Source organism: Narcine bancroftii, chromosome 1 (genome assembly GCF_036971445.1).
Source record: "Narcine bancroftii isolate sNarBan1 chromosome 1, sNarBan1.hap1, whole genome shotgun sequence".
NCBI lineage: Eukaryota > Metazoa > Chordata > Chondrichthyes > Torpediniformes > Narcinidae > Narcine > Narcine bancroftii.
This window is the reverse complement of record NC_091469.1, coordinates 352,380,556-352,403,120: the sequence shown is the minus strand read 5'-3', so window position 1 is coordinate 352,403,120 and position 22,565 is coordinate 352,380,556. Positions and strand designations below refer to the sequence as shown.

General features: G+C 40.2%; 1 protein-coding gene across 9 annotated transcripts in view; it reads right to left on the bottom strand.

Annotated features, from left to right (window-relative positions):
- The window catches only part of relch (RAB11 binding and LisH domain, coiled-coil and HEAT repeat containing), a 152,519-nt gene that overhangs the window by 6,562 nt on the left and 123,392 nt on the right, over positions 1-22,565 (bottom strand). For 5 of the 9 annotated variants that reach the window (XM_069910854.1, XM_069910871.1, XM_069910882.1 and 2 more), the window contains 8 exons: positions 18,119-18,204; positions 17,915-18,021; positions 16,228-16,327; positions 13,337-13,419; positions 12,050-12,113; positions 11,081-11,219; positions 9,792-9,908; positions 381-469 (listed from right to left, as the gene is read on the bottom strand). In XM_069910854.1, the coding sequence (XP_069766955.1) occupies positions 381-469; positions 9,792-9,908; positions 11,081-11,219; positions 12,050-12,113; positions 13,337-13,419; positions 16,228-16,327; positions 17,915-18,021; positions 18,119-18,204 (785 nt within the window). Of the gene's footprint in view, positions 1-380; positions 470-9,791; positions 9,909-11,080; positions 11,220-12,049; positions 12,114-12,496; positions 12,580-13,336; positions 13,420-16,227; positions 16,328-17,914; positions 18,022-18,118; positions 18,205-22,565 lie in introns of those variants that run through there. The other 4 variants (XM_069910864.1, XM_069910875.1, XR_011348689.1 and 1 more) reach the window with 3 other exon arrangements.

The window sequence follows — 22,565 nt, the reverse complement described above, 5'->3', positions numbered from 1 at the left end:
ACAATGTGGAAAATTGTCCAGGAACATCTTACCCATAGGAGAAACTTCAAATCCAATTCAGCTAATAATTAATTGCCCATTAGTGTCTTTCTAATCACTCACTTTCTGAAAATATTGGATAAAATCTGCATTAGGTAGTTTGAGATCGTGTGATTGACAAGAAGGGAATCAAACTGATGGAAGAGAGGAAACTTCATTCCATAGTTGTTCTGATTGCACTTTATGAAAAACCTGATGATGATCAGATGCAGAAGCAGGAAAAATCAATTCACCAATGGCATCCTACAATTACAAGATGTTTCACAGAAACTTAAAATATCAGTAAGTTTTGCAACCAAGTTAGCTCCATTCAAAGAAATTGAAGATTTATGGGTACAAACCTCATGCTCTGGTGAGAGGTGTTCCATATCTATTCGCAAACATTTTAGGCCAGGTAGGAAATGATTCACCATCAGTTCCTCTGAGATAACTGGAGAGAAAACTGTTAAGGAATATTAACCAACTTCAGTACACTTTGAGCAAATGCTTATCATTTTTTACAATTAGAGAGTATTAATTTCAAACAGTAGGTACTGTATACAATTCATCTCAAGTAAATGACAATGTTTAAAACATGAAAATCCAACAAAAATGAAAAATATTTTGATTTCAGAGAAATATAATTGGGGTAAAATAAATCTTTTTTGAACTAGTAAAGTTAGTACCTTCGCATCTTCACAGCTGTTAACTAAGCACTGGTTCTGATAACAAGAATGTAATAAAAACTTAAAAACACATATTGAAGAATCAAAGAGACAGTTAGGTGCACTGTGAGTTAGAAAATGGAAGTTAGTTGCTATTTAATGAAAATCCTGGTTCTTTACCAAAGATGGTTTTGGCAGCACTCAGCATTGAAAGAATGTTCTTTGAAGTTAAAAGCTGCGACAAATTTCACAGGAATCCACAAGACCTCCAAAATCTGAGTTTCAGGCATAGAACAAAAGAAAAATTGAGCATTTTTCAGCCTCATGCTTTTTGAAAATTACCTTCAAGGTAAAACATTCATATTTATGTAAACTTCTGGAGAATTAGACATCCCTTTTGATTGTTATTTATGAATAGTTACAAAATATCCCAAGACATGACGTGAAGCTCACCTCAGTTAGCGCTTAAAGAACTATGAGCTAATATGTAAACTACACCTGAAATAGATTGTGTTAACTGCAATAAAAGATCTTTAGTTTTATTTATTACCTGACAAATTTTACAATTGAGATGAAGTGTAAATGCTTCTCTGAAATGGCTTTCCCATGCTGTGACTGTTGGTGTAATCAGTAGTCAGTTTGATATTTAGAAACACTGGAAACATTCCAGGCAGACAAAACCTTTGTGTACAAAGGGAAGCTGGAGTAACTGAGCAGTTCAGGCAGCATCCATGGATAGATATGGTTAGTCAATGTTTCAGGTCAGGACCATTATAGAGATCAAGTCACACTGAGTTGACTGACCAAATCTATCCATGGATGCTGCCTGTCCTGCTGAGTCCTTTCAGCTTTGCTGTTCACCCAAGATTCTGGCATCTGCAGTTTTTATGTTACTTTGTTTGGAGGCAAAGAAATAATAACAATTGTTCATGACAGTAAAAAAAAGTCTGCAGATGCTGTGATTGTAGTTAATACAAAAATGTGCTGGAAAAACTCAGCAGGTTGCGCAGCATCCACAGGAGGCAAAGATATGTAACCAACAAATTGGGCCTGAGCCCTTCATCAAAAAGCAAAAAGTGAGTGGGACATGGAATGAGAAGAGGAGCATGTAAAAATCACCAGGAACCGTATGTGCTTGTTTAGATTTCTCAAATGGCTAATTAGCTATAGTCAATAAAGGGAAGGGAAGCTCAAAAGCAGCAGTCATTGTGGAGTGGCTATCGTGGGAGTGGGCTGAGGCCAAAGAAGCAGGGTAAGTTTTTCCTTTCGTCGTTGCTGATTTGATCTTGGTAGCTCGTAATACAGTACAGGACTGACGACAGATATGGCAGTGGAATGCTGCTTCTATAGGCTGCAGGAATTCATGGACTCTGAATGTTTCCTTGATGACGACACCCGTAGGATGTGCAGCCAACTCTAGCTCCTGAAGGACTGCATTAAGGTGTTGGATGAACCAAGGATCATCTGGGAGGCTGAGAAAGGCATGGATAAAACTTTTGATCAGGTGATTGCACCCAGAGTGTAGGATTCAACTGGTAGATGGGTGATCACCAAGAGAGGCAAAGGGAGAAAGAAAGCAGCACAGGTACACCCTGTGGCCATTCCCCTCAGCACAAGTATATCCCTTTGGATGCTTCTGAGAGGAGATGACCTATCTGGACAAAGCAGTAGCCAGACAAATAGCACTGTGTCAGCTCGAAGTCTCAGAAGGGAAGGGAGGTCAAGTGGAGTGATAGTCATTGGGGATTCGATAATTTAGGGAACAGATAGGAGAGATTCTGCAGCTTCAGGGTAGTGCTGCCTCCCAGGTGCTTGGGTCCAGGATGCCCCTGCACAGGTACAAAATATTCTCAAAGGGAGGGTGAGCAGCCAGAGATCATGGTACATATTGGTACCAAGAAGATAGGCAGAAGTGGGGAGGAGATCCTGCAAAGTAAGTTTAGGGAGTTAGGAAAGAGGCTGAACAGCAGGATCTCCAAGATGGTAATCTCTGGATTACTCTTGGTTCCACAAGCTGGGGAAGGTCAGAACAGGAAGATAGCACAGATAAATGCATGGCTGAGGAGATGGTGCAGGAAGCAGGGTTTCATGTTCTTGGATCAAAGAACCACAGAACACAGGCCCTTCGATTCTGTGTCAAAATATCATTCCACAAGTCCCATCGATCTGCACCCAGTCCATAACCCTCCCATCTATGTATCTATCCAATTTATTCTTAAAACTTAAGAGTGAGCCCGGATTTACCACGTCAGATGGAAGCTCGTTCCACACTCCCATTACTCTGAGGGAAGAAGTTCTCCCTAATGTTTCCCCTAATCCCTTCCCTTTACACTCTAAAGCCATGTCCTCTCATATTTATCTCTCCTCATCTAAGTGGAAAGAGCCTACTCACATTTATTCTGTCTATACCCCTCATAATTTTGAAAACCTCTATCAAATCTCCCCTCCTTCTTCTACGTTCCAAGGAATAAAGTCCTAACCTGTTTAACCTTTCCCTATAACTCAACTCCTGATAACCAGGTAACATCCTAGTAAATCTTCTCTGCACTCTTTCAATCTTACTGATATCCTTCCTGTAGTTAGGTGACCAGAACTGCACACAATACTCCAAATTTGGCCTCACCAATGTCTTATACAACCTCACTGTAACATCCCAACTCCTATATTCAATACTTTGATTTATGAAGGTCAGGATGCCAAAAGCTTTCTTTACAACCCTGTGATGCCACTTTCATGGAATTACGTATCTGTATTCGCAGATCCCTTTGCTCCTCCACACTCCTCAGTGGCCTAGGATTTACTGGGTAGACCTACCTTGATTTTCCCTTACAAAATGCAACTCCTGACACTTGTGTGCATTAAATTCCATCTGCCATTTTCTGGCCCATTTTTCCAGTTGGTCCAGATCCCTCTGCAAGCTTTGAAAGCCTTCCTCATTAGATCATTGATATAGACAACAAACAACAATGGTCCCAGCAGATCCTGGAGACACAATCCGAGCCACAGATCTCCAGTCTGAAAAAGAATCATCCATTACCACTTTGACTTCTCTCATACAACCAATTTCAAATCCAATTTACAACCTCTCCAAGGATACCTAGTGTCTAAACTAACCTCAAATGTGGGACCTTGTCAAAGGTCTACCTGGGGATTGCCTGTAACTGATCTCTCAGAACACCTTCCAATAATTTACCCACTACTGAGTCAGGTTCACTGGTCTGTAATTATCTGGTTTACTTAAAGAGTCTTTTTTTAAACAACGGAACAACACGAGCTCCAATCCTCTGGCACCTCACCTGTGGCTAAGGACATTTTAAATATTTCTGCTAGGGCCCCTGCAATTCTAAGCTAGTCTCCCTCAAGGTCCGAGGCCAGGAGGATTTATCTACCTTTATTTGCTGCAAGGAAGCAAAGTATTCCTCCAGGATACTTGATCTCCTCCACAGAACCTCTTATTTGTCCCCCTAAATATGGAATCCCCTATCACTACAGCTCACCTCTTCTCCTCCCTTCCCTTCTTAGCCACAGGACCAGACTCTGTGCCAGAGACCTGATCACTATAGCTTGGCCTGATACACCCCTCGGTGTATGCCCACAGGATCATTGGAACTTTATCTAGGGAAGGGGTGAACTGAACTTGAGGGGAACCAATGTAAGAGGCAGAGGAAGAGGCAGTTGGCGCACAAGAAGAGACAACTGGTAGGGCGTTTGTGTGGAAGAACAGGCAGATTGGGGAAAATTGCAGCAATTGGGATGAGTTGTAATGTAACAGGGACACAGAGTTAAAAACACTAAAATACAGGACTAAAGGTTTTATATTTAAATGCACAGAGCATAAGAAATAAAGTGGATGATCTTGTAGTACAACTACAGTTTGGTAGGTATGATGTGGCCATGAGGGATTTGAAGCTGAAGGACAGATGTCATTGGGAGTGGAATGTCCAAGGATATACAATATTTGAAAAAATAGGCAGGTAAGCAAGAGGGGATGGTGTGGCTCTGTTGGTAAGGAATAACATTAAATCATGAGAATAAGGTGACATCAGATCAGATGATATAAAATCACTATGGGTTGAGTTAAGAAATGGCAGGGCTCAAAGGACACTGTTGGCAGTTATATGCAGACCTCCAAACAGTAGCCTGGATGTGGACAATGAATTACAACAGCAAACAGAAAAGGCATGTCGGAAGGGCAATGCTATGATAGTCATGGGGGATTTTAAAATGCAAGTAGTTTGGGAAAACCGCATTGGGACTGGATCGCGAGAGAGAATTTGTACAATGTTGACGAGATGGATTTTTAGAGCAACTTGTTGATGAGCCCAAATAAGGGATCAGCTGTATTGGATTGGGTGTTGGCCGATGCACAAGAGGTGATGAAAGAGCTCAGAGTAAAGGAACCATTAGGGGGCAGTGATCACAATATAACAGAGTTCAATTTGATATTTAACAAGGAAAAATGATAATCAATTGTGTTAGTATTTCAGTGGAATAAAGTGGCATGAGAGAGAAACTGGCTAAAGTCGATTGGAAGGAGATAATAATAGGGTAGACTACGGAGCAGCCATGGATGGGAGTTTCTGCAAGAAATGAGGAAGGTGCAGGATAAATAAATAATAAAAGAAAGGAAATATTCCAATGGAAAAACTGTCACAACTGTGGCTGACAAAGTGAAGTCAAAGTCAACACAAAAGCCAAAAAAGTGGGAATATAAGGAAGCAAAAATTAGTGGGAAGATAGAGGATTAAGTACATTTTTTAAAACTTGCTGAAGGAAACTAAAAACATAGGAGGGAAAAGATGGTATAGAAGTAGGCTAGAAAATAATATCAAAAAGGATATAAAAAAGCTTCTTCAAGAATATCAAGAGTAAAAGAAGTGAAAGTAGATATAGGACCACTAGAATATGACACTGGAGAAATAATGGGAGACAAGAAAATTTCAGAGGAGCTAAATGAGTACTTTGCATTAGCCTTCATTGTGGAAAAGTTTATCAGTGTGCAAGATATCCAAGGGCATCAGGAAGGGAAGTGAGTGCAAGGGAAAAGGTGCTCAGAAAAATGAATGGCCCAAGAGTAGATGAGTGTCCCAGACCAGATTGATTGCACTCTCAGGTCCTGAAAGAATTAGTGGTAAAGATTGTGGAGGCACTGGTCATGATTTTTCAGGACTAGAAAATCATTCCACTATTGAATAAGAGAGGGAGGCAGCAGAAAGGAAACTATAGACCAGTTAACCTGACTTTAGTGGTTGGGAAGATGTTGGTGTTGGAATTAATGGCTTTGTGACCAAGCTTGCAGATGATACAAAGGTGCTTGGATGTGCAGGTAGTGTTGAGGAAATGTGGAGGCTGCAGAAGGACTTTGACAGATTAGGAGAATGGGTAGAGAAGTGGTAAATGAAATACAATGTCAGAAAGAGTATGGTCAAGCACTTTAGTATAAGAAATGGGCTATTTTCTAAATGGGGATAATTGAAAATTCCCAGATTCAAAATGGACCTGGGAGTCCTTGTGCCAGGATAGTCGGAAAGTAAATTTGCAGGTTGAGTTGGTGGTAAAGAAGATAAATACAATGCTGGCATTCATTTCAAGAGAAATAGAATACAAGAGCAGGGATGTGATGTTGAGGCTCATAAACACATTGGTGAGATCGCTTGGAGTATTGTGAGTAATTTTGGGCTTCTCATTTAAGAAAGGATATGCTGACATTATAGACGGCTAAGAGGAGGTTCACAAAGATGATTCCAAGAATGAAAGGGTTATCATATGAGGAACATTTGACAGCTTTTGGCCTGTACTCATTGGAATTTATGAGAATGAGGGGAAATCTCATTGAAACATTTTGGATGTTGAAAGACATGGACAGAGTAGATGTAGAAAGGTTGTTTCCCATGGTGGGAGAGTTAAGGACAAGAGGACACAACCTCAGGATTGAATGGCATCCACTTACAACAGAGATGCAGAGGAATTTCTTTAGCCAGAGGGTGGTGAATCTGTGGATTTTTTTTGCCACAGGTGGTACACAGGTGTACTTTTAAGGCAGAGATTGATAGGTTCTTGATTAACCAGGGCATCAATGGTTATGGGAGAAGGCCGGGCTGTGGGTCAGAATGGGAAAATGGATCAGCTCATTATTGAATGGATGGGTAGAATAGCCCATCTCAATCTCATGTTTGGGGTAGGAGGGAAGAAGAGGCAGGGGGAGGAGCAAATATCAACATCCAAGAGGCCATTGGTGGACATGAATTCTCTCCTGCCCCTTCTTCCCTCCTTGCTATACCTTTTTATTCAGGGCTAAATGTGGTTATAAATCTCTACCTCCTAACAATGATGAAGGACTTGCTGAGTTTCTCCAGAACTTTAATGTTTTAGCTCATAAGAGTGGTTGTCAAAATGAACAATGGGGGAGGAATGGCTGGAAAAGATCTGCAGGTATGTAAACAGTAGCCAGACTACTACAAGATGTTGTATGGGGTGGAACTAAAAGTGGCTGTGTCATTTTTGATATGAGAGCCAATGAAAAATTAAATTAAACAAAAGAGTAAATATTATTACAGCTTAGATTAGACAAATGTTCATGAAACAATTGTTAAGAATGTCTGTGTCTTGCATGTGAAGAAATAAGGCATTAGAAGGCATGAGGATAGGGTGCTGAAAGCTTGTTAATGGAAGCTAATCTGCCTGGAACTTCAAAAAATGCAGCAGGTCAGATAGCATCTCTCCAACATTCTACTTTACTTCCCATTTCCTACAACTGTCAAGTTCTTTCCCCTGCAGTTCCAGCATCTTATTTCCTTTTCTTTCCTCCATCCACTGCATCTGCAGACAGATTAGCTTCCGTTAGGCAAGCCTTCACCAATTTTAGTCAATATCAATCTGCATCATCCATCTTTTCTTGGTCTTCATCCGATCACAGATTCTCCCTTTAAATTAAGAGATTGCAGATGTTAGAACCTGGAACTATTAAAAAAAAAACAAAATTTGTTGGAGGAACAGAGTTGGTTAAGAGTATCAGTGGGGGTTGGGGAAGGAATTGCTGATGTTTTGGATCACAACACTTGAAGACTAGATCTTCCCCTAATTCTCTCCACCCCTTCTCTGTAAGTTTATACATGCTCACTTTCTATATCTTTCCATTCTTTAAGGTGGTAAACCTAAAATTTTAACACAATTTCTCTTGCCATAGTTACTGCATGAAGTGTTGAGTATTTCCAGCTTTTCCTGTTTCTTCAGATTGAGCATCTGCAATCTTAACTGTGGAAAGGTACTTGGTTAGCAAGGATTTGATGAGCCAAAGGATTTGTTTCCCTTCTGTATGAGAATGGCTCTTTTGCTTTCAAGTTATATTGGAACTGGGCAGGGATAGAGAAGCAGATGGAAATATGAAAAATCACTTAGCCAACAAATTCTATCTTTCATTCCCACTTAGAGATCATCAACCCTAAATGCCAACTCTGCTGTCCTTCCCCTACCTTGATCAATGGGCATTACCCAACCTTCTGTGCACCCTCATTTTTCCCTGCTCTTTCACCAAAACTAGTCAGTCTCAGGCCCAGGAATAGCTGATGATTTGACATTGTTAAATTCACATTAATCTACCCCAAAATATGGCCAGAATGCAAATGTTACTTGTTGATCTCTTCAGCATCTGTACTTTATTTAATTTTTGAAATTAAGTGGAGCAATTGGGCAATGGCTGAGTGGCCCTTCACAGACAGAATTGAGGGAGGTTAATGTCATAGAAAACTGATTCACACTGTCTTAAGGGCTACTTGGGAAGATAGGGCAAGAGAAACACACTGAAGGTAACCAAGGGGCTTTAGTGATCAAAAGCTATGTGCCTCATGCCAAGTGTCATCTGTTAACAAATATACAATTTTATACTTCATAAACTCTTGATCTTTCACAGAAATTACTGGGTGTTGCTCATTTTGTACTGCTCCAGTACATTGAAAGTTAAAATGAGACAACTGATCATTTATATTACTGTATTAACATAATTCATTGGGCAATGTGGGATAAATCCAAAGAGTACTACTTATTATTTAATCAACATACAATCCATTGCTTCAGGAAAGCCTTTTCCATGGGTTACACGGTCTCATAAACTGCCTGAGATTTTTATTAATTCAGAACAAAGGAAATTAATCAAGACATTGCTGAAATACACCTATAATCGAAGCACATATTTGGAAAAATAACCAAGGGGCATCTTTGCTAGAAGATCAAAAATGGTGATGTTGAGGAGGGCATTCCAAGACTTTGGGCCTTTGCAGGACTTCAATTACGATAACCCAATTACCCAGATTTCATTTGTTAATTTTGATTTAAATGTATTACCTGAAATATGCATGGAATTGTTCAGATCGTCAGCACAACTAAGAGTGCAACCAACTTGTGAGAGAAGATTCAGCAGTAACAGTTTGCACACAGGATTAACTCATTTCGACATTCCACAATTTTAGCTAAAAATGGAGCCATTGCAGGCCAAGGGGCAGATAAATTCTGAATTAATGTGCTTATAATAATTCAGGGTTCACACAAACTGTGTGGTGGCTGTTTTCTTTCCCTCACCTATTTTTCCCATGACCATGAAAATAAAGACAAAGCATTTCAGTTACTTAAAAAGCTAAGAGACTTTAAGCTAAAGTAAGCCTTGTGGATATTGTCTAAATTTTAACGGAATGCTTCAATCACTCTTCAGGCCAAAAAAATCATTAAGGTTACCAAGGTGATCCAGTCTACATGCATTCAAAGAACAATAAAATACATGCAAATGGAAATTTTAAAAAGAGGAAGTCGAATATATTTTTGGCACAAAAGAATCTGTTAACTGACTATAATATAGCACTTAAAATTATAGAGAAGTTTAAAAGTGGTGGATGAGATCCAAGAAGGCTGGATGCAAATGCTTTAATCAAAAATTGAGTCACGATGATTACCTGATGGAAAGTTTTCAGCAAAAGCATCTTCAATTTGGGAGTAATTGAAATGCATATATTGCTGTTTGATTGCATTTTTCTTCATCCAGGAAACAACTAAAATAATACTAGTTAGGCTTTTTTCTTATTCACTGGCATTTGGTGCATTTACTTTTGCAAAGGATACAGCAACAGGACAGAGCACTGTAGGCCTCGAAGAGTTGAATGGCAACATCCAACCTTTTCGTGTCAATTGCTTGTTGGTTGTTTGAGATGGCTAATTTATGTAGATTGGGGAGAACAACTGCACAAAAAGAAAAACACACATGGGAGACAATAATAACACTGAATCTAAAAAAATGTATCCTTTTCACATATCCTTGCTCATGGATATCTCTGCATCACGAATCTTCCTCAACCAATTTCAATCAACTTGCAGTCATCTGTTTGTATACACTCACTTTTGCTATTCTTAGGCAAACATTTCAACTCCTTTCTGCACGAAGAACTATCAGTTAAGGAAGGCAGTGGTGAAAGGGCAGATTGATAACAAAATGCCATTATAAAGGCAATATAAATCTGTAAATTTCTATTCAACTCCCCCCCCACCCCCTATTTTGTCATGTTTCATTTTTTGCCCCTCCAGTATTTCACTTGTTCAGAAATGGTGGTATTCCTACAACTATTCTAGATAAAGTGAGATGAAGCGGTTAAGCTAAGAACAACCAAAAAATCTGAGAATCCTGGAATGCAACAAAATTGGTGGGTTCGAGTAATTTATTGGTACACATGAGACACACAAGAAAGCACACAATCAGGATAGTCCATTTGGAAGTTCAAACATCCTGCTGTTAAACAAAATGCTTGTATGAATATATTCATTTATCAGAACCAAAGTGGAAATTCCCAAAAAGTAACGTCACTTAATTTGCAGTATATAGAGCAATATATCTTGATTACTGAACACCATGAAGAATGAGACAGACATTACATTTCAGGAATGGTATTGTAATTGATACAATATATCTGTTTCTATAAATTGAGGACATGAAAGGTTCTCTACCTTAAAAGTTCTCTGTACACTAACATTTAGTGAAATTTCACACATGGGCTTGCATTTTAAATCATTTCGTAAACAGTCTCATTTATTAACTTGTGTGAATTCAACTAACAAAATTAGACCAAGCTTTCTTCATTGACAGTGACCCAATTTCAAACAAACTAATGAACACAAAACTTAATTTACTCATTTGAAATTGGAAAGAACCCCTTTGTTTGGGAGATGAGGAGAATCAATCTGTAATGGACACAACTACATCATTGAAATACATTCTCTTAGACATGTCCAAAATAATGGACAGTTAAATATCATATTAAATCACTTCACAACCAATTTCCATAAAGAACACATAATAAATCAACAAACCATCTTGTATATGCTTAATATTGGAAAAGAAATAGTGTAGAAATACATACATTCATCCCTGAATCTTGGTTCTGCATTGGGCCCAACTCTTCCAAAAGTTTTTATAATTTCCATATATAAAGAATGCTGATCATGGTACTGTGGATCTTCAAGAAATGAAGCCAATTGCATCTTGACTCTTTCCAGCAACTGTTGATTTTAAACAGCAAGGCATTAAAATTAAACCTCAGTCAACAAGACAGAGATTGCCAAAATATGTTGGTAAAAGACTCCATTTCCAATCTTTCTGAATAATGTTCAGTTACTGAACAAAAGAAGCTAGCCAGTATTGAAGCAGAAAATTAAAATGCACAAAATCAGGTCCTAAAAATTAACATGTATAAGACATAAGCTGAATAAACTTCACTTTTGACAGAGCACATATCCCAAATCTATTATTCCCCCCCTCGTTTTACTTTGGCTAAGGAAGCAGGCTCACTCTCTCCGATTCTAAAAACACACATCTCTGCCCACAAAGGCTGCCCATATTTTAACTTCGGATCATTTACCTTTCAGTAATTTTGTTTGGATTTAACTTTTTTAAAATGAATATCCTTTTATCCCTGAGTTAACACTTGAACAATGCTCACCAGCTGACAGGCCAGGATTTTCAATTTGTTCTGCAAGAATGCAATCAATATATTCACGTTAGGAACAGGAGCAGGACTCTCAGCCCCTTGAACCTGCTCTGCCATTTAAGAAGATTATGGTTGATATGACTGAATACAATTCCACATTTCAGTCTACCCCATGAACCTTTCACTTCTTTGCTTAACAAGAATCGACCAAGCCCTAAAAATACTCAAGGACTTTGCTTCCACCACCCTTGGAGCAAAAGTTTACCGAAGAGTTGACAGATCCAGCTCAACAAAGGAGCTGTACACATTTTTAAAAAAATATAACCACAACCTTTCAGTCTTGATTCCAAGAATCAGAGCAGACTAATGAAACCAGTTTGCTGATTGCAGATTATACTGTACCTCTCTTTGGGTTACTGTTTCCATAATGGTGCCAAAGGCAGGTATTGTAGCTATTCGGACAGAACTGAAAAATGAAAAACTCATTTGGTATTACTGTACAAAGTACTTGTGTGTATCTACAGTCTGTTAGTTGGTAAGTTTTGTTAGTTGCAGCCATGTTGAACATAAATCTAATAGATCCTCACCAGTGCCTTAGAGATGACTAAATTGGTGATAGCAGAGTATGCTTTTCGCTTATAGCTCAAGATATACTGCAAAATGTGATGAGAGAACTGAACAAGAAATAAACCTATTTTAACAGTAACATTTTTAACCATTTAAAAAAAATAACTGGTTCTGTTCATCAGCTATCAAACACAAATCAGCATGAATGTCAAACCAGACAATTATCTTTTTGTCTATCTGCATTTTGTAAATATGTCTATGGTCTCAGTCTGAACAACTCACAATTCTGGGTCACTGGATAAGGTAACAAGGGCCGGAGCAACCCGCTTGTCAATTAAGGCTTCATTCATGCCTCGCACGATGAGCTGTAACCAGTCAAAGAAAAACAAATGCAACAAAAACAAAAAATATAAATCGATAAAAAAAATGATTCGTTCATGGAAGAGTACTTGGACACAATCCATTCAAGGAAGTGTCCAAACACTCAACACAAGACTCCCAAAAATGAGGTATTTGCACATGCTCAAAAACTAGTCATTAACCTGTGAAAACTTAGTAGGTTAAACAAAGCCATGCATCCCTTTACCTCTGAAAAATCACCCATCTAATTTGATATTTTGGTAGGTTAGCTGCTGGGAAGTCAGAATTATAAAAAGTTTGGGTAATATTTTACTCATTTAAAGCTTGAAACATGTTTGGCAAAGTAAACACCACCAAATTTAGATGCAATTGGACAAACAAGCAAACTTCTTAGTAGTTACTTCAACAAATTTGGTTTTGCACAATCAAAACATTCTTTTTTTTTTTAAATACTGCACATTCAGAACTTAAATAAATGCAAAGGAATTTTTCATAATCTGGAGGTCTGGAAGTGAATAATTTCCAAAACCGGTTTCCATTTTTCAACCTGCTATTTTTTCAACCTTGCAGGTGCACTTCCATGCCCAGGAACCACCCAACCAGACACTCAACTAAACACAAATTGTTGATTCCCAATAGGGACAGCATATTGAATTTCTGCACTAACTTAGCCAAGTTATTTGTAAACAAACAAATCAAAGGGTGATTTCTCAGTAAGTTAATAAAAAGCGATGCGTTTCAACTGGCTAGGAAGAAACTTACATTTCAGGGTCACTGGAGAGAGTGATAAGAGCAGGGACAACTCTCTGAGCTACCAGAGTTTCATTCACCCCCTTCACCAACAGCTGATTGGGTAGAACAAGGGATGTCACATGTGATACGTAGAAAGAGTGAGCAGAATATCATGGGAAGCAGCATGGCACATTGAAGAGAGAAGGGACAAAAGAGCAAACAAAAATTAGACGCCAAGCGACAATTTCTACAAAATAGCTCAACATTTACAAGGCCTGAAACAGTATAACAGCCTGTGATTTCTAAAACAGTACCATGTACCAAAGCTGATCAGATCTTACCTATTTGATAGATTAAAAAGATCCATCAAGGCAAAATACAATGCTTCCAATTTTCATGTCCAGCACTAAAGGAATTTTTTCATTTTATGAGGCAATTTTGGGTAAAGTTCAGAAACAAGGAGCAACCACTCTGATAAGGCTATGCTATAAGTCTTCTAATAGTCAGCAGGAGGTGGAGGAGCAGATATAATGACAGATAATGGAAAATTGCAAGAGCAACGGGATTGTGGTAATGGAGACATCATTCTCCCCAATCTTGATTGGAATGTCCCTCACCCCACATGGTTACGTGGGTTGCGTCCTGGAAGGTAGCTTGAAGCAGCATGCAGATTGTCCACTGAGGAAAGGGGGTCATTCTATTATATTGTATTTGCCTTGTATTGGCAAATGACCCGATCCAGAGTATTGGTGCTTCAGTGTGAAAGCATTCTGAGAATAGTGATCATAATTCTTTCATGATAGTTATGAGGTAACAACAAGCTTGAACCTAAACTGGGGGAAAGCAAATTATAATATTATTAAGAAGGAGTGAGGGGGAGTTAATGAGGAGCAGCTTGTTATTTGGCAACTCCATAGCTGACATATGGGTGTTTAAGGAATGGCTTACTAGAGCCTCGTTTTGACCTGTTCCAGCAAAAGGGTGGGTAGGGATGGCAAGAGAACTTTAGATGACAAGAAAGGTAGTGAATTTAGCCAGAAAGAAAAATGATGCATACAGAAGGTTTAGGAAGCTACAATTGATAGGGCCCTGGAGGAATATAAAGGTTGCAGGAATGAGCTTAAGGAAGGCATTTGGAAGGCCAAAAGGATGATTAAATGTCCTCGTCAAGCAGGATTAATGAGAATCCAACTGCGTTTTATGCTTACATTAAACACAAGAGGATGACGAGGGAGGGGATTGGACCAATGAAGGGCAAAGAATGGAAATTATGCTTAGAGTCAGAGGCAATAGGTGAGGTAATAAATAGGTATTTTGCATTAGTATTTACCAAGACATGGAAGCTAATGATAGGAAGCATAATGTGAACAATGAACACGTTGCACATGTTGGGATTAAAAAAGAGGTCTGTAGGTCTTTTGAGAAGCATTAAAATGGTCAAGTTTCCTGGGCCAGGTGGAATATACACCAGGTTATTGAAAGACACACAAAAAGATTGCTGGGGCCTGACAAAGGTCTTTACTCAATGACAGGAGAGATCCTCAGAGAACTGGAGAGAAAGTAAGGTATATTTAAGAAGAAAAACAAGAACAATCTAGGAAACTGGGAAACAATTGGAAAGAACACTGAAGAATAGGATTCACATACATCAGGAAAGTCATAGTCAGATCAGGAACAGACAACATAACTTTGTGAGGGGCAGGTTATGTCTTACAAATTTGATAGATTTTTTTGATAATGGTTGTGCCAAAGATGTTGTGCACATAGACTTTAGGAGGCATTATCCAAGGGTGAGTCAGAGGGTACAGACACATGGAATCCACAGTGAATTGATTGTTTGGTACAGAATTACCTGGATAGTGTGGAGGGCTATCAAAGAATACAACAGGATATAGATCAATTGCAGATTTAGGCAGAGAAATGGCAGATCGAGTTCAACTTGGACAATTGCAAGGTATTCTACTTTGGGAGGTCAAATGCAAGAAGAAAGTAAACAGTTAATGGAAGTTCCCTTATAAACTATTGCTGCACAGAATGAGTTGGAGATTCAGGTCCAAAGAAAATTGAAAGTGGCTATGCAAGTATCTAGGATGGAAAAGAAGGTGTATAGTATGCTGGGCAAAAATTGAGCATAAAAGGAGGACACCTTTCAGTTACACAAAACTTGAGTTTGGTTACTTTTGGAGTACAGTTTGCAATTCTGGTTGCTCATAAGAAGAGTGTGGAGGCTTTGGAAAAGGTGCAGAAGAAATTAACCAGGATGTTGCCCGAGATATGGGGAGAGGTTGGACAAACCTGGGTTGTTTTCTCTAAAGCTTAGGAGAATAAAGAGCAACCAATCAGAAGCATAAAATCTGAGAGCCATTAAAAGGATGGACCTTTTCATAGCTAGAGCTTACACACAACTCTATAATTGCAGCTGCAGGAAACAAAAACGGAAACAAACTTAGCATCTTCAGAAGAAGTCCAACATAGACAAAAAAATTAAGAATCACAAACATTTTAGGAATTACACATCACAAGGTATCCTATTGCATTTAAATTTTATCAATGTCTGCTCAATACCCCTTTTTCCTTTTAACAATCTCTTAGAAAATATGGATCAATTTCCCCTCCCTGACCAATCAGGTCTGGCAGCTTTGGTTGGGCACAGAAGCAACACAAGGTCTTACTCTCAAGAGCAAGCTTACATTCTGAAGCATGCACAAATCTATTTACATAGCTTGAATGACTAAAATATGGCTAATCTCAAACAGACAATGACATATTTCACTTCTATATCATGATACATTTGCTTCAATGATATTTTAGGTACAAGGCTATATTCCAGTAATATTCATTGCATGTAATTTGAACAATACTTCAAAGACTGCCCAGTTCAAAACATTTTACTGCCAGCAAAATACTACTGAAAATCCTACCTCAAACATTCTTGCAGCAGTACACCTTACAAGTGCTGAAGTGTGTACAACTCCATACCACAGGACTGTTAAAAGAAGCTCGTGGTATGCTGGGTTGGCACTAATAAAATACAAATAAAAAGTTAAAAGATCAAATTTGGAGCATGAACAAAATGCTATTTTTGAAAAGCATTAATCTACCTATGCATACAGAACATGGGAACAAACTTGATAAATTTAGCAATTCTTGGAAATGACCAAAAAAGCAGAGTTGTTGAATAAAATGAGCCGAAGAATAGAGCCAATGGAAAAGTGAAAGATTAAAGGGGAAATGCTCATGAACTTATGTAAGCCATCAAGCGTACTTCAAATCAAAAAGTTAACTATTAAACTTGGTTAAGTTAAAAAAAACCACAAAAATGGGAACACTGCTGGAGCAGCTGTAATGGCAGCACTGTCACTGGTGTGGAGCCCAGCTCCCCCACCAGGGTCCAACCACTCAGTCCGAGGGCAGTCGGCTCCGTACAGGCTTTAAGTGACCTGTTAAAAGAACTGATGGCGATTGTTTTATAATCCTGTGACTGCTGGGTCTGGACCCAGGATGGTGGTGTCTATGTATGGCAGCGGCCATGAGGGGTTGCAGAACCTGGGGAAGCAGAAAACTGGTGCAGGGCACCAGGAAATAGAGAGGCCACACCCAGTTTGAGAAGGAGAAGCAGAGGAGATGATCCATAGGATGGTAGCCATGGAGGTGCTCGGAGGCTGAAGAACACACATGCAGTGGGCTGATGAAGACTCAAGTCAAGGAATCCACACAGGCTGTGGGCTGCTGACAACTGCGGTCAAGGGACTTACACCAGGCTGTGGACTGCTGGAGGCTGGTCTGAAGATGGCTGAAGGGGTATCTGCTATGGAAATTGGGATGAAAGAGGGTGCTGAGGTTGGAAACTGGAAGCTTCCTAATCACGTCAGAGGTTTGGATCTGGAGCTCTGGTTGCTGATGTTTGGACTGAAGACTGTGTGGCTGCAGAAGTGTTGGAGGCGACTCCATTGACACTCAGTGACTCTGGGGGATCGCTCTTTTGCTTCTGTTTCGGGCAATTTCTGCTGATGGCAAAATCTTTGTCTGCCTTTTGGTAGACGAAAATAAATTTTATGTAATATTGAATTTTCTGTTTTATTACATGACAATAAAATAACCTTGAATCATATAAGAAGGAACATATGAGCATTGACAGAAATACAGACATCTCTTATGCAGCCAATCTCAAGGGGGGCGGGGGGCATGGACTAAAATTATAAAATATTTTTATGTAATATGAAGAACTCAACAAAACATGACTGCTTCACAGGGAAGAGGGCCCATAAACTTTGAGCAGAGACCTAAGCATAGCCAAAAAAAGTTGAGAATGACTGTTCTAATGACTGAAGTTGTGGCGGATGAAATATGTTGAAATAACGAGACCACACCTGAAGTTGTCAGCCAGCGAAGAGTGAAGTGTTTATTATAGTGTTATCAGGCTTACTCTCAAGAGCAAGCTTACATTCTGAAGCATGCGCAAATCTATTTACATAGGCATACAAGATGCATTGGAGACTGTTATCACAGCAAAGAGCATGAACAGTAGAAATACACAACTCCAGAAAAAACTGGAATTAGGCACACATTAAGGGATACAGAGCCTTCAAAAATTGTAGAGTAACGTACCCCAGTTCCACAAATGCCGCCTTCAGGCTATCAAGTGACGCATGTGATAACGAAAGTGTCGTCATTACATCTTCCAAAAATCCCACTAAAAGTTTCCGGTCTTCTTCCTAGAGAAATATTACACAGTATTATCCAGTCTTCAAATCCACTGATTAATGCAAAAAACTGATTGGAGCTAGAATTACAAAAATCAATTTCCATTACCTGATTGTAACAAGTCAGCACTCCAGTTGCATATATGGGAACGGTGGCTTTTGTCAACACTCCATTGCCAGCTGTAGCAGAAACATCTTTTCAAAATAAAAATTCAATGGACAAGGTTACTCACTATTCTGCTGAATCACTTTTTGCAGAAACCATTGATCTTGTGGCTAATTTAGCACAGAGGCCATATCTGCAAACTTGTAATAACCAACTCCAAATCGACAAAAATCAAACATTTCATAAAGCTCTCATGCTGCACCAAATCATGAACAAAACCAACAAAGTTTGCAGTGCTATTCTAGAATTGGACAATCAAATTAAATATTTGATCCCATCAACTTTGGTTTGGCCACCCATTTCACTTCCCCATCCCATTCATTTGCAGACATCTGTCCATGATCTCATGCAATGCCAGACTGAGACCACCTGCTAATTGGAGAAACAACACCTCATCCTCCATCTGGCACTCTCCACCCAGATGGCATTAACATGGACTTCTCCGGTTTCCGATAAATCCCCCCCCCTCCCCCTAGAACTGTCCCTCTTTTTCTCTCTCTCTCTTCTCTTTTTGCTCTGTCTCCTTTCACAGGGCCAAAATTAATTCTCACCTTTCCTCATCATATCCAATTAGCACCTTTTGTTGGTCAAGACTCCTCCCTCTGTCATTCTTCAGCTTTTATTCTGATGCTTTCCTGTTCTTTGCTTATACCTTGAGGAAGGGATGAGGCCTGAAATGTCAGTAAAATATCTTTACCTCCTATGGATGCTGCGAGACCAGCTGATCTCCTTTAGCACTTCTGTGTGCTTTTACTACAATCACAGCATCTGCAGACTTTCACTCTCCACTCCAACAACAATACTTCCCATCTAATTTGCTTTGAAGTGAAGATTAACCATTTGATTTGGAGCAAAAAGGCTGCAAGTGGAACAGCTAAGGATTTCTGGAAGGAAGGCATTTTTCTACTTGGGATAAAAAAAGAGGCAAGACTGCGCAGGCACGTGATGTCAGCCAGTAGAGTGGGAAAAGTTTAAAATGACTACAATATCCAGTGGGCAGTGTTTGGAGTGGGCAGCAGAGTGAGAGGGTAGCAGAGTGGTGGGGCTTTGGCTCAATGGGCTTAGGCACTAACGAGGTGAGATAGGTTTACTTGTGTTAATTGCAGACAAGAAGTATGTGTGAGGGCAGATGTCTGTGCTCGATGTCAGATGTGGGAGGTCCTGGATTCTCCCAGCCTCCTGGAGGGCCATGTCTGCACCCAGTGTGTTGAGCTGTAGCTCCTAAGGGACCGCATTATGGAATTGGAGTTGAATTCGATGACCTTTGTCTGGTCAGGGAGAGTGAGGAGGTGATAGAAAGGAATTATAGGTAGATGGTTACACTGGGACCACAGGAGACAGACAAGTGGGTCACAGTCAGGAGGGGAAAGGGGAAGAGTCAGGTAATTGAGTGTACCCCTGTGGCTGTACCCCTTGACAATAAGTACTCCTGTTGGAGTACTGCTGGGTGGTTGGGGGGGGGAAAGACAGTCTACCTGGGGGAAGCAACAGTGGCTCTGTCTCTGGCACAGGGTCCGGCCCTGGGGCTCAGAAGGGAATAGAAAGGAAGAGGAAGGCAGTAGTGTGAGGGAATTCTATAGTTAGGGGGTCAGACTGATGATTCTGTGGAAGCAGGAAAGAAACTCAGATGGTAGTTTGCCTCCCTGGTGCCAGAGTGCAGGATGTTTTAAATCGGGTCCAAGGTATCCTGCAGTGGGAGGGAGATCAGCCAGAGTTTGTAGTACATATTGGTACCAATGACATAGGTAGGAAAAGGGGAAAAGGTCTTAAAAAAATGACTATAGGGAGTTAGGAAGGAAGTTGAGAAGCAGGACCACAAAGGTAGTAATCGTGGGATTACTGCCTGTGTCAAGTGACAGCGAGTACATGAATAAAATGAGATAGAGGATGAATGCATGGCTTAGGGATTGGAGCAAGGGCCAGGGATTCAGATTTCTAGACCACTGGGAAATCTTTTGGGGCAAGTGTGACCTAAACAAAAAGGATGGGTTCCACTTGAATCCCAGGGGGACCAACTTCCTGGTGGGGAGGTTTACTTAGGCTACTGGGGAGAGTTTAAATTAGAATTGTTGGTGGGGGGGGGGGGGGTGGGAACCGAACTGAATAAACTGGAGAAGAGGCTCAAAACTAGAGAAAGCTTGGAGATGGTGTGTGAGGGAGGATAGGCAAGTGATAGAGAAGGAACGCACTCATATGGATGGTTTGAGTTGTATCTAGTTTAAACGCAAGGAGTAATGTGAACAAAGCAGATGAGCTGAGAGTGTGGATCAGTACTTGGAGCTACGACGTGGTGGCCATTACAGAAACTTGGATGGGTCAGGGACAGGAACGGTTACTTTGAGTGCTGGGTTTTAGGTGTTTCAGAAAGGACAGAGAGGGAGGCAAAAGAGGTGGGGACATGGCACTGTTGATCAGAGACAGTGTCATGGCTGCAGAAAAGGTGATGTCATGGATGGAGATTAGGAACATTGGGTGTTTTGTTTTATCTAGGCCACCCAATAGGCACAGGGATATCAAGGAACAGTTAGAGAAACAGATCCTGGAAAGGTGTAGTAATACCTGAGTTGATGTGATGGGAGATTTTAATTTCCAAAATATCAAATGGCATTTCCTTAGAGCAAGGGGTTTAGATGGAGTGGAGTTTGTTAGGTATGTTCAGGAAGGTTTCTTGTCACAATATGTAGATAAGCCTACAAGAGGAGAGACTCTACTTGATTTGGTATTGGGAAATGAATTTGGTCAGGTGATAGATCTTTCAGTGGGAGAGCATTTTGGAAATAGTGATCATAATTCTATCTCCCTTACAATAGCATTGGAGAGAGTTAGGAACAGACAAGTTAGAAAAGCATTTAATAGGAGTAAGGGGAACTATGAGCAAGGGGAATTAGGCAGGAAACTGGAAGCTTAAATTGGGAACAGATGTTCTCAGTGAAAAGTATGGAAGATATGTGACCAACGTTCAACAAGGGATACTTGTTTGGAGTTCTGTGTAGGTATGTTCCAATGAGACAGGAAGTTATGGTAGAGTACAGGAATTGTGGTTTACAAAGGCTGTAATAAATCTAGTTAGTTAAGAAAAGAAAAGCTTACAAATGGTTCAGAGAGCTAACTAATGCTGGTGATCTAGAAGATTTTACGGCTAACAGGAAACAGCATAAAAAGGAAATTAGGAGAGCCAGAAGGGGCCTGAGAAGGCCTTGGCAGGCAGGATTAAGGAAAACCCCAAATCATTCTACATGTGAAGAGCAAGAGGATAAGATGTGAAAGAATAGGACTATGAAATGTGATAGTGGTAAAGTGTGTATGGAACCGGAAGAAACAGAAAGATAATTAATGAATACAGGTACACGATCCTTTATCCGGACATCTAAAATCCAGAAAGCTCCAAAATCTGGCAAGTGGGGACCGCTTTCAGGGGAAGCAGCCGGGTGGCTGAGGGACCACGGTAGGGGGAGGCGGCCGAGGGACTGGAAAGGGGTGGGGGACGATACGGTAGCACAATTAGGGTGGGCTTTCCGAAATCTGGAAAAATCTGAAATTCGGATCACACTGTCCCCCAAGGGTTCCGGATATAGGATTGTGTACCTGTACTTTATTTCAGTATTCACTATGGAAAAGGATCTTGGTGATTGTAGTGATGAGTTGCAGCAGACAGAAAAACTTGAGCATGTAGGTATTAAGAGACAGGATATGCTAGAGCTTTTGGAAAGCATCAAGTTGGTTAAGTCACTGGGACTGGATGAGATGTACCCAAAGCTACTGTGGGAGGTGAGGGAGGAGATTGCTGAACCTCTGGCCATGAACTTTGAATCATCAATGGGGTTGGGAGAGGTACCAGAGGATTGGAGGGTTGTGGATGTTGTTCCTTTATTCAAGAAAGGGAGTAGAGATAGCCCAGGAAATTACAGACAAGTGAGTGGGGTAAACTGATGGAGAAGATCCCGAGGGGCAGGATTTATTAACACTTGGAGAGGTATAATATGATTAGGAATTGTCAGCATGGCTTTTTCAAGAGCAGATTGTGCCTTACGAGCCTGATAGAATTTTTTGAGGATGTGACTAAACATATTGATGAAGGAAGAGCAGTAGATGTAGTGTATATAAATGTCAGCAAGACATTTAATAAGGTACCCAATGCAAGGCTTATTGAGAAAGTAAGGAGGCATGGGACATTGCTTTGTGGATCCAGAACTGGCTTACCCACAGAAGGCAAAAAGTGATTGTAGAAGGGCCATATTCTGCATGGAAGTCTATGGCCAGGGGTGTGCCTCAGGGATCTGTTCTGGGTCCCTTCCTCTTTGTTAATTTTATTATTGACCTGGATGAGGAAGTTGAGGGATGGGTTAGTAAGTCTGCTGATGACACAAACTTTAGGATCGTGTTGAGGATA